A 15,753-nucleotide genomic window follows, 5' to 3' on the forward strand; every position below is an offset into this window, starting at 1 on the left:
ATAATTTTAAATTACTTGCTATTAATAATTATGTGCCAGCTCAAGTGGTTTAATTTTTCCATTTCGGATAAGGGGTCCAAGGTTCAGCCCTTGTTGTCTCCAATATTTTTTATTTTTTAAGAAGAATGACCAAATTTATAAAATTAAAATAAGGTATCCTATAGGACTCAATCCCATGTCCCCTCTAATAAATTTGAAGGTTGAACCAGCGAGCAAAGCCAATTTTCATGTTAAAGCGGTGTCATTTTCCACTTGTATTAAATGTATTTTGTTTTTGTATTATTCACAAATATATATTTAGTAATATATTTTTCGACGAGGCCTCCGCCAATCGTCGTAGGTATATTAATCACGTTTATTCGCATACTAGTATTAGCACCCGCGCGGATGCGCGGACATTAATCATGTCAAATATTTAAGTTATTTGGATTATATGTAAATAATCTTAAAATTTAAACTTTCTCAGTAAATATAGATAATTATTGGATATTAAACACTACATGAAAAAAATCAACCATTTTTTCTATTTTTCTTTTTAGATTTCATTCTCGCCGGTGTCATTGGATCCTAAAAATAGTCAGAAAGCAAAATAATAACTAATGTTTATGGCAAAACAATAAAATATTGAGACTATGAATGACTCTTTGGATACGACTTGACTCTTTTACTACTACTTGAACTCTTATTTTGTGTGTTGATATCTCTTAAAAAACATTTCTTTTTTAAAATTTCAGTTTCTAAAACTTTATTTTTCAATAATAATTATTTTTATAATAATATAAAATATTATCCTTAATTCAAAACTCATTTTAGTTGGCTATCTAAAAATTTAAAAAATTCTTTAGTCAGTGAATTTTGTTTTTCAGTATGACTCCATTTTGATATTTGACATTAACCATGTTAAATATATGAGTTATTTGAATTATATGTAAATAACCTTAAAATTTAAGCCTTCTAAATAATTATAGATAGTCATTAGTATTAATTAAGAAACACTACATGAAAAAAGAGTAACATTTTCTCAAATCTCGTAGTGATATAATTTTATTTTTTCACTATTCTCATTGGTGTCATTGAAACCTAAAAATAGCCACAAAGTGAAATAATAACTCATATTTATAGCAAAGAACAAAGGTTGACATAATATAAACGATTCTTTGGTTACGACGTGACTCTTTTACTACGACTTGAGCTCTTATTTGGTAAGACATTATCTTTCAAAAAATATTTCTATTTTGAAATTTTAATTTCTAAAATTTTATATATATTTCAATAATGATTATCTTTATAATGATGCAAGTAAAAATATTATTCTTAATTTAAAATTCACTTTAATTGGCTATTTAAAGATATAAATGATTCTTTAGCCGGAAAAACTTTATTTCAATATGACTCCATTTTAAGTTTATCGATATCCCTAGCCACATATTTTAAATTTTTAATACCCTATATATACAAAAAACAAATATTCTTTGAATCATTAAATATTAAATTAGTTGATTGCTATTATATAACATTGCATATATTATCTTAAAATTGCCAAGTAATTTATTTTTTGACACCATACTTGGCTTAACCTCAATGCAAACTACTCAAATTGCATTTAGATTCAAATTCGAATATCATATCAGTTTGTTAGTAATAGTGATTTATAAAAACGACACACAATATAAATAAAAAAAATATTCTAACATTTTCTTATCTTATAATCTATGTATTTGGGTTGAAACAAATATTTGAAATCGATGAGATTAGCTTCCAAATTTTTTATATTCAACAAAAATGAAACGTAAGAAGAAATTCGTTGTCATCTCTTATTTCTGATTTTTAGATCTTTCATTCATTGTTTTTAATATTTAATTTCTTTTATCTTATTTTTATGTCATTCTTTCTTTTGTTAAAAAAATAATAATTTATTTCACTATAAAAGGATGAGTTTTAATAGAAATTGTCTACATAAGAACTTTATTTATATTTTTAGTCTTTGGTTGAAATTCTTTCATATTTTTTTTTTGGCTTTATCTAATCAGCCTAAATAGGTTCTCACCCGACCACTTAAATTAAAAAATTGAAGGATGTGTAATATATGTATAATCCATATGTATATAATCGTGTGTTGTCGGTATATCATCTATTTATATTAGCTATAAAGAGTAAACAATAAATATGGCCAGATATTTATGTAAATATTCCATAAGATTTTGGTTTTTTGAGTTTATCCATGATATGACTTCTATTATAATAATTTTAAAAACTCTCTACTAATGTTCAAAAATATCTTATCTTTTTATTATATTTGAAGTAGAAAAAAGTAAAGAGTTTTTTCGAAATAATTTATTTACATTTAAAAAAAAAATCACGTCATACCAATTTTTTTTAAAACATATACTCTTTGTTACACTTGAAAATCGTTATAGAAACTATCAATTAGAAACCAATATCTCTCTTGTTGAGTTCGAGAAAAAAAGTCTTTCACATAATCTAATGATTCAAAACTAATATTCTTCAATAGAAAAAATATTATACCCTTGCAATATTGGCTTGACTGCAGCTAAATGAAGGGGTTTCAGCTTATACCCTTCAATTCATAGGATGTGCTAAATTGAAATTAATGATAGCAATTGTATAGCCAAAGTTTTGTTGTTTGTTTGATATCCATTTATACAAATTGACTCTTCAAATAAATATTCTTCAAAAAAAAAGGAAAAAATATATTTTTTAATATTGACTGATCTTTGTAATGTTTCTTTCTCTAGCATGTATGTTTACTTCATTATATATGTAAGTAAACTTTTATTCGATTTTAAACTCTTTTTTGTTATTTGGATAAATATAGACGTGTATCCTATATATTACATTTATTTTAAAAGAAATTCTCTTTATTCAAATCTAGCTACAGTGTTTTAAAGAACTATAATTATAGGGGTTTAAATGTGAAAGAATTTTATAGTTATATGGAGTAGTTTTTTTTTTTTTGCCAGAGGCGAAGTAGTATTTAAATAATTAGAAAAGATAACAAAAGTTTCTAACATGATTGCATATGATCATTAACCGAATTAAGTATGATAACATGATTAAAAAAAGATAAATTTTTATTTTTAATTTAAATTCGAATTTTAAAACTTAATCTATAAATTCAAAATTATCTTTTAATTCAAATTCAGTTTTTATATATAGAATAAAGTTACCATATACTATTGACATTTATTAGCTTGCCACTTGACTTAATCATAATGTCAATTATATATGGTAACTTTATTCCTTTATTATATATATAAATTTGTGTTTCCCGTTACAACTTCCTATGATTTTTGTCTAAATTTCAATATTAATAATACATATCTCAATATTACTGTTATTGTTAGAAAAGATGTAAAATTGAACTAGATTTGTTGGGATTCCGAATTCCTCATCAACTTTTGATGTCTTTCCATTTTGTTTTCCATTAAATATCTATCCTTGTATCTTAAAGATAATTTTGCACTAATAAAGAAAATACTTGTACTAATAAAGTTATGTGCGAATGTTTTTCCTCTATTAACTTAAATTCTGAAGAAAACTTGAGTCACAAACCAAATCGAAGTGTAAAACTTTTGTTGAGGTTAATATTGTAAAGAAAACACTAAAAACATTCTTTTAATAATAAATAACATATTAATGTAGTAAACATAATATGACCTATAAAATTACTTACATCAATGCCACAAAACAATCCCAACCGTAGAACAAACTTTCCATGCAAGTCCGCGTTTTTGTCGCTACAAACAACGTGGCAAATGTTAATTGGTTCATATCACGTGTCACAAAGTACAATTGGCTACAACAAGTCGACGCCACATTTCTCAAGATCTATTTATTTATTTATTTTTTCTTGGTCTCAAGATCTATTTATGCTACTATCTGGAAATTATTGTCCCGCAAAAATTTCACTCTGTTTTTCTCCGGTTTCTGGAGACTTCTTCTTCTCCCCGTGTTGATCTAATTCTCTCTTTGCACCATATTTCGATATTATGAAAGAGCAGAATCGGAGGATGTGGACGCAATATGCACTGTTGCTATTGGCCGGTTGCTTCGTCTCTCAACTCTACGCCTCTTCAGATGTGGTAAGATAAATATCTTTACTTACGTGTATGTTCATGTTTGTCTTTGCAATAGCGTGTGTTGGCTGAGATTTGGTTGCCTTTTCTTTTGTAGAAAATTTACGAGTCATTCGATGAGGCATTTGATGGGCGTTGGATTGTGTCTGAGAAAGAGGACTATAATGGTAAGCTTTTTTGTCTGGATCTGTTCAGTATTCCTTTAGAATTTGACTTTTATATATATCGTATTAGCATAGTGTAAGATATTTTTTAATAAGTGTGGTGTCCAACTAGTTTGCATACACCTCAACTAATTTGGCGTGATAACTGCTACCTTCCGTCAGCAATAAATATATGGTAACTCTATCCCCAAGACTTGGATAGATAGGAAGAAATAGGTCGGGTCAGGATTTGAACCTGAGAACTCGAAGTTCTCACCCCACTTCGTTGACCACTAGACTATATCCTTGGTGGCAGATCCTTATAGTTGAATTTGAATTGATTAAGAAAATCACACCAATGCTTAAGATTTGGAATTTGAATTGTAAAATTATGAAAGTGTACAAATTTCTGTCATCCAAGTTGAAATGTAAAGTGAGACGGATGGGGTGTTTTATTGGGGTACTCATTGCTAAACTCATGTTAAAATTGTAAGATAATTTTGAATTAAAATTGTAATGATAATTTTGAATTTGATGGATGGATGCATTTAAGGATGGGGGCGTGGTGTATTTGCTTATCTTATTCTCTTTGAACTGCAACTCTATGGATAATGCATTATTATTATGAATCCAACTCGTTTTTGGGGAGAGACGTTCTATTTGATGTCCTACCCTTGGCTGAGGGTGGAGTGGTGGCATATTATACTAAAATATCGTATAGAAACTTAGAGAAGTATGCTAATTAAAGTCTTTAATGATTTTATATAGCTAAAACCGAGTGGAGTGATATTCAATACTATAATATCTTTGTGATGTTACTTGTGACAGCATCATTCTATACATACAAAATCAAGGCAAATAAGGTGATAAAGATGCTTTGTGTTGTCTTTTAAGTATATGCTATTATTCAAATCCATTAATTTTTATGAAGGTGTGTTATTTATTTTCCCCCCTGCCAAATTTTTGAATACTGCCAAATCCTTTAATACTCTATGCATATGATGCAGAACTGTGTTCACTGTGATCGATATGACCCAAAATCCATTTGTTTCGAAGCAATGTAGAACTCCTTGATTCTGTTTGACATCAGCCGTAAAGTAATTCTCACTAGAATTTGTCTCATGCCTTTGTGCAATGCCTTTATGTCTATAATGCTAAGTCGAACTTTGATTGTTTAGATAAATTTGTCGCTGTAGAGCTTCTTATATCTTCGTGCAATGTCTTTATGTTTGTGATGCTGAGTCAAATCTTTGATGTTGAAGTTTCAAGTGTTCATATTGAGTTGTAATTGTGTCTCAGGTGCGTGGAAACATGCCAAGAGTGAAGGGCATGATGACTATGGGCTTCTTGTGAGTGAAAAGGCAAGGAAATATGCTATTGTCAAGGAGCTTGACGATGTTGTCGACCTCAAAGATGGAGCTGTGGTTCTTCAATATGAAGTTCGCCTCCAGGATGGACTTGAATGTGGTGGTGCTTATCTTAAATACCTCCGGCCCCAAGAGGCAGGTTGGATTCCCAAGGAATTCAACAACGAGTCTCCCTATACTATAATGTTTGGACCAGATAAATGTGGAACCACAAACAAGGTTCACTTCATCTTGAAACACAAGAATCCTAAGAGTGGGGAGTACATCGAACACCACCTTAAGTTTCCACCATCTGTACCTTCTGACAAACTAACCCATGTCTACACTGCTGTGCTGAAATCGGACAACGAGTTGCTGATCTTGATTGACGGGGAAGAGAAAAAGAAGGCAAACTTCCTTTCAGCTGATGATTTTGAGCCACCTCTCATTCCTGCAGAGACCATTCCAGATCCAGAAGATAAGAAGCCTGAGGGCTGGGATGAGAGGGCAAAAATTCCAGACCCAGATGCTAAGAAACCAGATGATTGGGACGAGGATGCACCAATGGAAATTGAAGATGAAGATGCTGAGAAGCCCGAGGGATGGTTGGATGACGAACCTGAAGAGATAGATGATCCTGAGGCAACAAAGCCTGAAGATTGGGTTGATGAGGAAGATGGTGAATGGGAGGCTCCAAAAATTGATAACCCGAAGTGTGCAGAAGGCCCTGGATGTGGGGAGTGGAAAAGACCAATGAAGAGCAATCCAGCTTACAAGGGAAAATGGCATGCTCCACTGATTGACAATCCCAATTACAAGGGTATTTGGAAGCCAAGGGATATTCCAAATCCTAACTATTTCGAACTCGACAGGCCGAATTTCGAGCCTATTGCAGCAATTGGCATTGAAATCTGGACAATGCAGGATGGTATATTATTTGACAATATCTTGATAGCAAGTGATGAGAAGGTTGCAGAATCATACAGGAAGACTGCATGGAAGCCCAAGTTTGATGCAGAGAAGGTAAAACAGAAGGCTGAGGAAGTAGCAAACTCTGGTGGGCTCAAAGGATTCCAGGTAATTGATTATACTTTCTTCACCATACATTTCACCGTTCTTGGTTTTTCTTTGTATTTCGTCACTTGACTAGAGATATATTGGAACAATCTGCAGAAAGTGGTATTTGATCTTCTCTACAAGGTGGCTGACATCCCCTTGTTGGGTGAGCACAAGTCCAAAGTACTGGTGAGTGAATGACTGGTGTTCTGTGTTGCATGTTATTTCATTTTTGCATGTGTGACTAATACATAGACTTGTCGTGTAGGATCTTCTTGCGAAGGCCGAGACACAGCCTAATCTCACAGTTGGTGTTGTCATTTCAATCATAATTGTCATTTTCACAGTTCTCTTGAAGCTCATCTTTGGCGGGAAGAAGCAGCAACCTGTAAGTCCGAATTCAGCCTCAGCTTTTCCCCCATTCCCTCCTTCAAAGCAAAAAGGAAAAAGAAAGAAATATCCGACCTGCTTTCATGCTTGTAACGGGTATGTTTTTGATAAAAGAATTCTTGCTTGTGCAGGCAAGAGCTACTGCAGAGCCTAAGAAAAGTGATGGTGCTGAGGCATCAACTTCTAACAACGAAGGAGCTACAGAGGAGAAAGAAGAGCAGAATGAGGATGCTGCCGCTGCTCCTCGTAGGAGGACTAGACGTGATAATTAGTGATGGGCGAAGTAGTGAGTGCTAGGAGGACTTGGATGTTTGAGTTAGGTGCTATGCACTTCTTCCCCCCTGCTTTACCAAATGGCCAGGGCAAGCAAACATTTTCCCAGAAGTTTATATATTTTTTTCCTCGGAACAGGCAATGTTTGACAATGTACAAGGAGATAGATCCATATAATTTGGATTCTTCCATAATTTTTGAATTAAAAGATTCTTGTTCAAGTTGCTTATATAGGCCGTCGTAGATTCTTTTTGTGAAGTTTATTTTAGTCCTCTTGCTGGATTTGACGTTCACTTTTTTGATGTCTCAAAGTTAATAGTCTCTTCTATTTCTTCCAACAGCCTTAGAGCAGAACCCGGAACCAAAATAATGAGTTTTTGGACTCAACATAAAAATAGGTGAAAAAAAATTTAGTGACCAAAATACATATAGCGCTATATCTTAACGGCTGTTTGCCCGTTAAGGTATAGCGCCTTTTAAAAGGGTGTTATACGTGAATATGAAAAGACGGGTAAGTATAGCACCGTTTATAAGGCGCTATAGTATAACGCCGTTTATTAAGGCCTAGGGGTGTCAATGGATATTCGAAAACTGACGAAACCGACCGAACCGTACCGCAACGAATCAATTTTTAGGTTTCTTTTTAAGAAACCGTATGATTTTATATAAATCTATAACCGCACCGATAATTAGGGTAGGTTTTTTATTTTATGAAAATAAATCGAAATAATACCGAACCATACCGAATAAATTTTACATGTGAAAAATATATTTATCAAATAAATTTAAAAATAATAATGCATGAAATTTTTCTTTGGGCCTTGGAATTATGCAAACTATTACAAGCCAACAAGTAATTAAACTCAAAATACTAATTCCTAAAACCTATTATGCTATATCTACTTAAACTGAGTTATTTCAAGTATCTTTATTAGCAAGACACAAAGTATTCTAGCGATAATGAGTAGCAAACTACAATGTATTGAATATGTTTCCTTTCACATAATTTAGATTTATCTTTTTGAATACTTAATCTTCTATAGACTTTATTCTTGAGTACCAGCTTGGTTAATATCTTTCCACTCGTGTGATTTATATTTTCTTTACCTTTGCTTGGTTTCCTTTACGTTGTTGTAGAATAGTTGATGGATCTATACTCTAGCCATCTTTTATTTTTTTTTAATTCATCACTATTTAAACAGTAAAAATATCTAGAAAGTTTTGCTAAGTCCTAAGAACGTATGTTATTGCATTCTACTTCTACTGTTGAATTTTACATGATGTTTAAAAAAATACCGAAAATTAACCGAACCGTACCGATACCAAAGAGAAACCGACATGATTGGGACGGTTTTGAAAAGTCTAATTTTGGTTATACATAATAGAATAACCGAAAAATTGGTATGGTACCAATTTTATAAAATAACCGGCCGAATCGAACCATTGACACCCCTAAGTATAATGCCTTAATAAACGACGCTATACCTACATAATAAATCGTCCCCTTCCCTTCCCCACCAAACCAGAACCCCCCCCCCCCCCCCAAAAAAAAATAGTCGGTCCCCGCCTCCCCCCAATTAACGACCAAAAAATCTCGAGTGGACCCCACCCGTCCCACAAAAAGTAAAGATCCTCGGTCCCACATCCTAGCTAAGACGTTCTCTCGTTGTGGGTTGCTCGTTTCGGCTCTAAATCGCCAAATCTTCAACTTTCCTAAAACCTTAAATCGAGGTATTCCGACTTAGTTTTTGTTGAAACTCGTATAAAAAATGCATATTAGTTATTTTTAATGTGTTCTATGTTGTTTTGTGATTGCTTTGTGATTTAACTATTTTGTTATTTTTATCCGGACTATGATGTTAGTGTGCTAAAAAAATTAGTAAAAATAGAGAAATTATTATTAGTTGTTAAAAAAATATTAATAAGTTACTTTTTACTGTGGTATATGTATTTTCGTGAATGTTTTGTGATTAAATTTATTTGTTGTTTTATCTGGTTTAGATTATTTATTTGCTTAAAGACTAGTAAAATAGATAAAATGTTACTTTAGTTCCCTCTAGTGGTATCTTGTGGCCTAATGTAGTGCTTATATTTGTAATGTAGTGCCCTTTTAGCGTAGTAAAATGTAGTGCCCTTTAGCGTAGTATCCTTGTAGTTATTGAAATTAATCATTTAAGTATCTATTATACCCAAAAATACGTCAAAATAGCTGATAGTTCAAACACAAACTCTATCCAATTCTAGTCAACGATCATAAGAAAATAATATGAGAAAACAACAAAAATGCATGATATCTTGTTGCTACTGGGCCTCAAATATCGAGCCCGGAACCAATATGTGAATATTTAATAATTAAATCTTGTATAATTATGAAAATAAATTATTTAATTTTATTATAGTAAAAAATAAACGAGTCATAACAAAAATATATAATAATAAAACTAACATATAAATTAATAAAACTACTAACATATAAATAATAAACTAACATTTAAAATAACAGACATATTGAGTGATAAATCGAAAAACTTTTCTCATCATGAACACAAGAATTCAGGATATCTTGGTGCTATTGGGCCTCAAATATCGAGCCCGGAATCCACATGTGAATATTTAATAATTAAATCTTATATAATTATAAAAATTAGTTATTTAATTTACAAACAAACATATAAAATAATAAAACTAACATGTAAAATAATAAAACTAACATATTATCTATTATACCCAAAAATACGTCAAAATAGCTGATAGTTCAAACACAAACTCTGTCCAATTCTAGTCAACGATCGTAAGAAAATAACATGAGAAAACAACAAAAATTCAGGATATCTTGGTGCTACTGGGCCTCAAATATCGAGCCCGGAACCCATATGTGAATATTTAATAATTAAATCTTGTATAATTATGAAAATTAATTATTTAATTTACAAACAAACATATAAAATAATAAAACTAACATGTAAAATAATAAATCTAACATATTAAAGTAAAATAATATAATTAATCTTGTTTAATTTACAGTAGACGACATGGAGGTTCCGCCTTTGCATTCTGGACCTGCCAGCCTGGAGCTACTGTTGTTACAGGGCGATCATAGGTCGTCCCACATATGGGAGTGACAGTTACTGGCCCAGACTTTTCACGCCAGGAGAGTAGATGATATGTGGGGCTTTCTCAGAGACCGCACTCTTCATACCCCTATAGTTAGACGCCTCCCGGTAGGGGTGGACATATTTCGGTCCGAACCGAAAAAACCGACCGAACCAAAAATATTTTTATTTCGATTTCGGTTATTCGGTTTTTTCGGTCGGTTTCGGTTTAATTAAAATTTCAGTTTTTCGGTTCTGTTTTCGGTTATTAGTTTATTTGATTCGGTTAACCGAAAAACCGAATTATTAGCAAACTAACAAATTTTTTCGGTTGGTTTCAGTCTAATTTACCGAAATTTTGAAAGAAAACCAACAAATTTGTTAGTCCAATTATTACATAGAGAGAGCCCAATATGACAATGTTCAAACCGAAAATCGAACCGAATTTCTTAAACCGAACTGAACCGAACTTATTTCAGTTCGGTTTCAGTTACTACTTTTACAAAACCGAAAATCAAATAACCGAACCGAACCGACCAAACGCCCACCCCTACCTCCAGGATACAGGCTTTTATAGGATTGTGGAGATCGGCTAGCTGCAGCTCGATTGGTCGTTAATTATGTCCCTGATAGTGCGGTGGCGACCGGAGACGCACATATTCCATTTGCCCATTGGCGAGGCCACCATCACGCTGCAGGACGTGGAGGTCATGTATGGGCTCCCTGTTGATGGACACCCTGTTGCTCTGCCGCATGCCATGAGAGAGCATACAGGTTTGCAGTACTTGGACATGCTGCAACGGCTCACTGGTTTACAGCCACCGGAGGAGACTGCAATGGTTGGGGCCAGTCATCCGCAGTTGACGACTATCCGACAGTATTTGGAGGCATTGCACCCTGACATCACAGACGATTCACAGAAGCTTCATATTCACCGGTACACGAGGTTGCTGCTACTCCTTATATTTGGAGGGGTTTTGTTCCCGAGCACTTCGGGGAACCTAGTCAGCTTGAGATTTCTTCCTCATCTTGAGCGGCTAGATGATTTACCCCAGTACAGCTGGGGTGCTGATGTTCTCGGCTACTTGTACAGGCAGATGTGCCGGGCGAGCATGGGCACCCAGCGTGACGTTGCTGGATTTTTGCCGCTCCTACAGGTGAAAACATATTCGAATACTCTATTCATTATAACATACCCAGTAAAAATATACCTTAAATTTTACGTCCACTTTGTATGTTAGGTTTGGGCCTGGGAGTGGTTCATGCAGTTGCAGCCACCTCTACCACCATTAGCTCCGGGTGCACCACCTCCGTTTCTCCCTCTAGCTAGGAGGTGGGTTGATAGGCGGGGAAATGGACGAGAGTACGAGGCTCGACATAATCTCCCCTTGTGCAGGGATTTGTTTGATTTGCTGGAGGGCGCACAGGTAAATGTATACCTAAGTTTACTTGGCCTAGCTTCATATGTATTCCGTATACTCACGTTTTCTGTTATTACTTAATAGTTCATTTGGAGGCCATACAACGACGAGCTAATAGCTGGCTTGCCCGATTATTGCTCGGCCGGCCGAATTATGTGGAGCTCTTCTATCCCGTTGATGTGACTTGATATTGTGGAGCATTATGCCACCGAGCGAGTACTTCGCCAGTTTGGCCGCCCACAGCTTATACCGCCACCGCCCGCCTGACATATCACACATTACCAATGGGATGATCGTTCTAGGGTGGACCAGACATATATGGCATGGCTAGAGGCGCAGATCGATACTTGGGACCAGCGACATGACCTAATTCCGCCCCCCTCTACCTGACCGGACGGAGACTGAGCATGATTATATGGGCTGGTACCGCATCGTTACCCAACTTTTCGTCGGGAATCCCATTTATCGCGCTAGCGGTCGGTATGTTCCATACGCCGGGAGGCACGAGGCACTGGTATGTTATTTGGTATACTTACTTATAACGTTAACCTAGCATTTCGTAATTTATATTTTACATGTTGTGCAGGCTATTAACCTACATCAGTTCCACCAGTTGGGACTGCAGATGCAGCAGCATACCGGCGAGGGAGCAGCCGCTTTGCACGAGTATGGCCGACAGGTTACCAATCTGGCTTCTCGGACGTTGAGGCGAGCCCGAGATGATGAGCGATTAGGATACGAGGCTGAGTATGTGGCACCAGAGCAGTACCATCGTGGGCCACCAGTGGGGCCGGAACGTGGTCGACGTGGCAGGCGTTCCCCACGAGGTAGGGGTGTCCTACGAGGTCGTGGGGGTCGGCGAAGAGGTGGTCCCTAGTGATGGGGCATTGAGGCACCTGTTGAGGATGTTGGAGTTGATCAGTCGGGTGACCTCCATGAGCCAGACCACTCTCACAGCAGCATGCCGTCATTCAGCCTTCAGCTTCAGCTCACTCCAGGGACTTCGCAGGTGACCCCGTCATCTCCATTGTTGATCACGGGCACGGGCATTACGCGAGAGAATTGGGATCAGTATTTTCCTGATCTTCCCGGCCCATCGACCGTTGTTGATGATCGGCCGACACGAGATGTGGATAGTGGGCACCGACTGAGTTATGGCTCATTATCGAGGGATGCTGGGGATCTTTCACAGGCGCAGGTATGTTTGTATTATTATTACATTTAAATTTGTTTTATCTCATTGATTAGCCATAAATATCTTTATATTTGTTTTATTAAGTCTTCATCCTCGCCTGTCACGGAGGCCACTTTGTGCGATACTGACCTGGCTGCGCCGGATGATTATATTCAGGAGCCCGACGAGACCATGGTAAGACAATTTAAATTTTTGTGACTTAACACGTACATTAAAAATATATATTTTCATATACTGAAATATCTTATTATTCTGTAGGTTACTGCTGGACAGACGGCCCCTTCTAACGAGCCTGCCAGCCCTACTGACGATCATGTTGCAGCGCATCCTCTGATAAAGAGGCGACGTGATGAGGATGATCCTGATAGCGTAGCCGGGAGGGATGGGATGTGCCTCAGGCCAACGACTGCATTAAAGCATACATGATGTGGGACACATTGATTTATTTTATATTTTATGTACATATGACATTCGGTAAATAATTGGAACAATTTTTATTGTTTACATTATATGCGCATTGTGTTTTTATTTCTCCGGTTCTTCGTTATTTTAATACTACAACACAAATACAAACATAACAACTTAACATAATTTAAATTCAGTACAACTAATGAAAATACATGACACACAAAACATAAAGATAAAATACTACACTCAACACATACATGTATTTGTTTAGTCACTACCGCACTACCGCCTATTATTCTCTGCTCCAACCACTTAAATTTCTCTTTTATTTTATTTTTTTCTTCTTCCGCCTCTTTTAGTTTCTCCTGCAATGCCGCAATTTCTCATTGCATTTCAGAGATCTGGTGTTGGTATTCAGCGTTCATATTCCAAACATACTGCAAAATTGATTTGTAGTATTCATGGTTAATGGGTTCATCATATCATTCCTCAAACATACAATGATTTTCATCATTGCCTCCAAACCTGTATAGACACATCCAGTATCTGCGCCCAACATTACCATCGGACCAACATGCCTTCATAATCGCACGTTTGCCACAATAGCACCTTGGTTGGTCATTGCGTCCAGACATTTGTTAATGTAAGAAAAATAAACAATGTATGGAAAGTTTTGCTATTTATTTTGGTTAAGCGCAGGTAATAACTAAAATGTGCTAGTTATTTATAGGCAAGACAATACACATAACGTAGTATTTAACCGCGCTATGCTTCGCGTGTTAAAGATTCTTTCGGGTACAATATAGCTTTTCCAGAAGATAGCTTTTACAGGCGAGCAACTTTTTCAGGTCGACATGACAACACACATAACGTAGTATTTAACCGCGCTATGCTTCGCGCGTTAAAGATTCTTTCGGGTACAATACAGCTTTTCCAGAAGATAGCTTTTGCAGGCGAGCAGCTTTTTCAGGTCGACAAGACAATTGTTTTAAAACAAAAATGGGTTTATGTTAGATTATTGTACTGAAGTATTAATGTTAAATATCAATAAGATTTAACAGCAATGGAAACATAATTTTATTTCATACATTCGGCAAGATAACCAAGTGCATACACTTATTACAACCACATTACGGAAATAAAATACTACGTGTATCCTTGATAGTTGGGCACATTAGATGAACTTCCACCGGGAGCTGGATTACCACCGCCACCCAAACCAGCTGAAGGACATTTACGACGGTCGTGTCCTGTTTGTGAGCATATGCCACATTTGCGCGCATAAATGGTATCACCAACATCCATTTGGTTCCGTATACACGTTCTTTTTTGCACTTGCCGCCGATGCAAAAACTCCTTGTTACACACCATTTTAAATGGTTCCAGCGGCCAATAATGCTCAACACCCACTGGCTGCAACTGCCCATTATAGGTGTTTAAGTATGCAGCAACACTATATTCTTTATCAACGTAGTTGGTTGGCCCTAAACCTGTATGTTGAAAGCACTTGATGGCATGTGAGCACGGCATGTGGTAGATGGACCATTTCCCACAAGAGCATAACCTTTTGGATTCATTTACGGTGTGTGTATTATTCCCCTGGTTGTGATGGATAGCGGTGCGAACTTCAAAAATATTTCGCTCGTTGCAATACTACAAAAATGAATGCCAATGTACCCGCTTCCTGTATTTCTCAAATCTTTTCATTGGTATTGGCATAAATTCAATACCCCTTTCCATCAATGACGATGCACCTGTAGCCCTTTCAACAAACCTCTCCGCCATCAGCTTGAATGACATCCACACCATGGCAGTGATATGCAATCCTCGTGCAGACTTCAATAACCCGTTAAAAGACTTTGATACATTTGTAGTCAGAATTCCCCATCTTCTGCCACCATCCGCATGCAAAGTCCACTTGTCAAGCCCATGTCGCATCAACCAACGATATGCTCCCTCGTTTTCCTACCTAATAGATTCCATGCGCCTTCTGAATTTACACTCTTGGTGATCTGTTGCAGCCATCCACATTAAATTATGCAAATCCTTATTGGGATATGCCTTCTGAAAACTGGCCTTCAGGTGCCTCACACAGTAACGGTGGTAGGCATACGGTTCCTGCCATGCACGCAAATTCTGTACATAACTTAAAATACCACCATGTCGATCAGATATTAGACAAATACCTGAACGCTGTTTGATAACGTGCTCTTTAAAGTGGTTCAAAAATAGTGTCCACGTCTCTTGGCTTTCACTGACACAAATAGCAAAATCTAAGGGAAATATACCTCCATTAACATCTACTGCAACGACGATCAACAGCTTGATATCA

General features: G+C 35.9%; 1 protein-coding gene across 1 annotated transcript; it reads left to right on the forward strand.

The window, feature by feature from the left end:
- The first annotated feature begins 3,871 nt into the window (after positions 1-3,871).
- On the forward strand, positions 3,872-7,536 carry LOC107772248 (calnexin homolog 1). The gene is made up of 6 exons (XM_016591740.2): positions 3,872-4,103; positions 4,195-4,264; positions 5,540-6,663; positions 6,760-6,831; positions 6,911-7,030; positions 7,164-7,536. Exons 1-6 carry the CDS (start codon positions 4,011-4,013, stop codon positions 7,302-7,304), a joined length of 1,620 nt encoding a protein of 539 aa, XP_016447226.1. The 5' UTR covers positions 3,872-4,010; the 3' UTR covers positions 7,305-7,536.
- The last annotated feature ends 8,217 nt before the right edge of the window (positions 7,537-15,753 follow it).

The sequence above is a fragment of the Nicotiana tabacum genome, chromosome 22, assembly GCF_000715075.1.
Source record: "Nicotiana tabacum cultivar K326 chromosome 22, ASM71507v2, whole genome shotgun sequence".
Classification (NCBI taxonomy): domain Eukaryota; kingdom Viridiplantae; phylum Streptophyta; class Magnoliopsida; order Solanales; family Solanaceae; genus Nicotiana; species Nicotiana tabacum.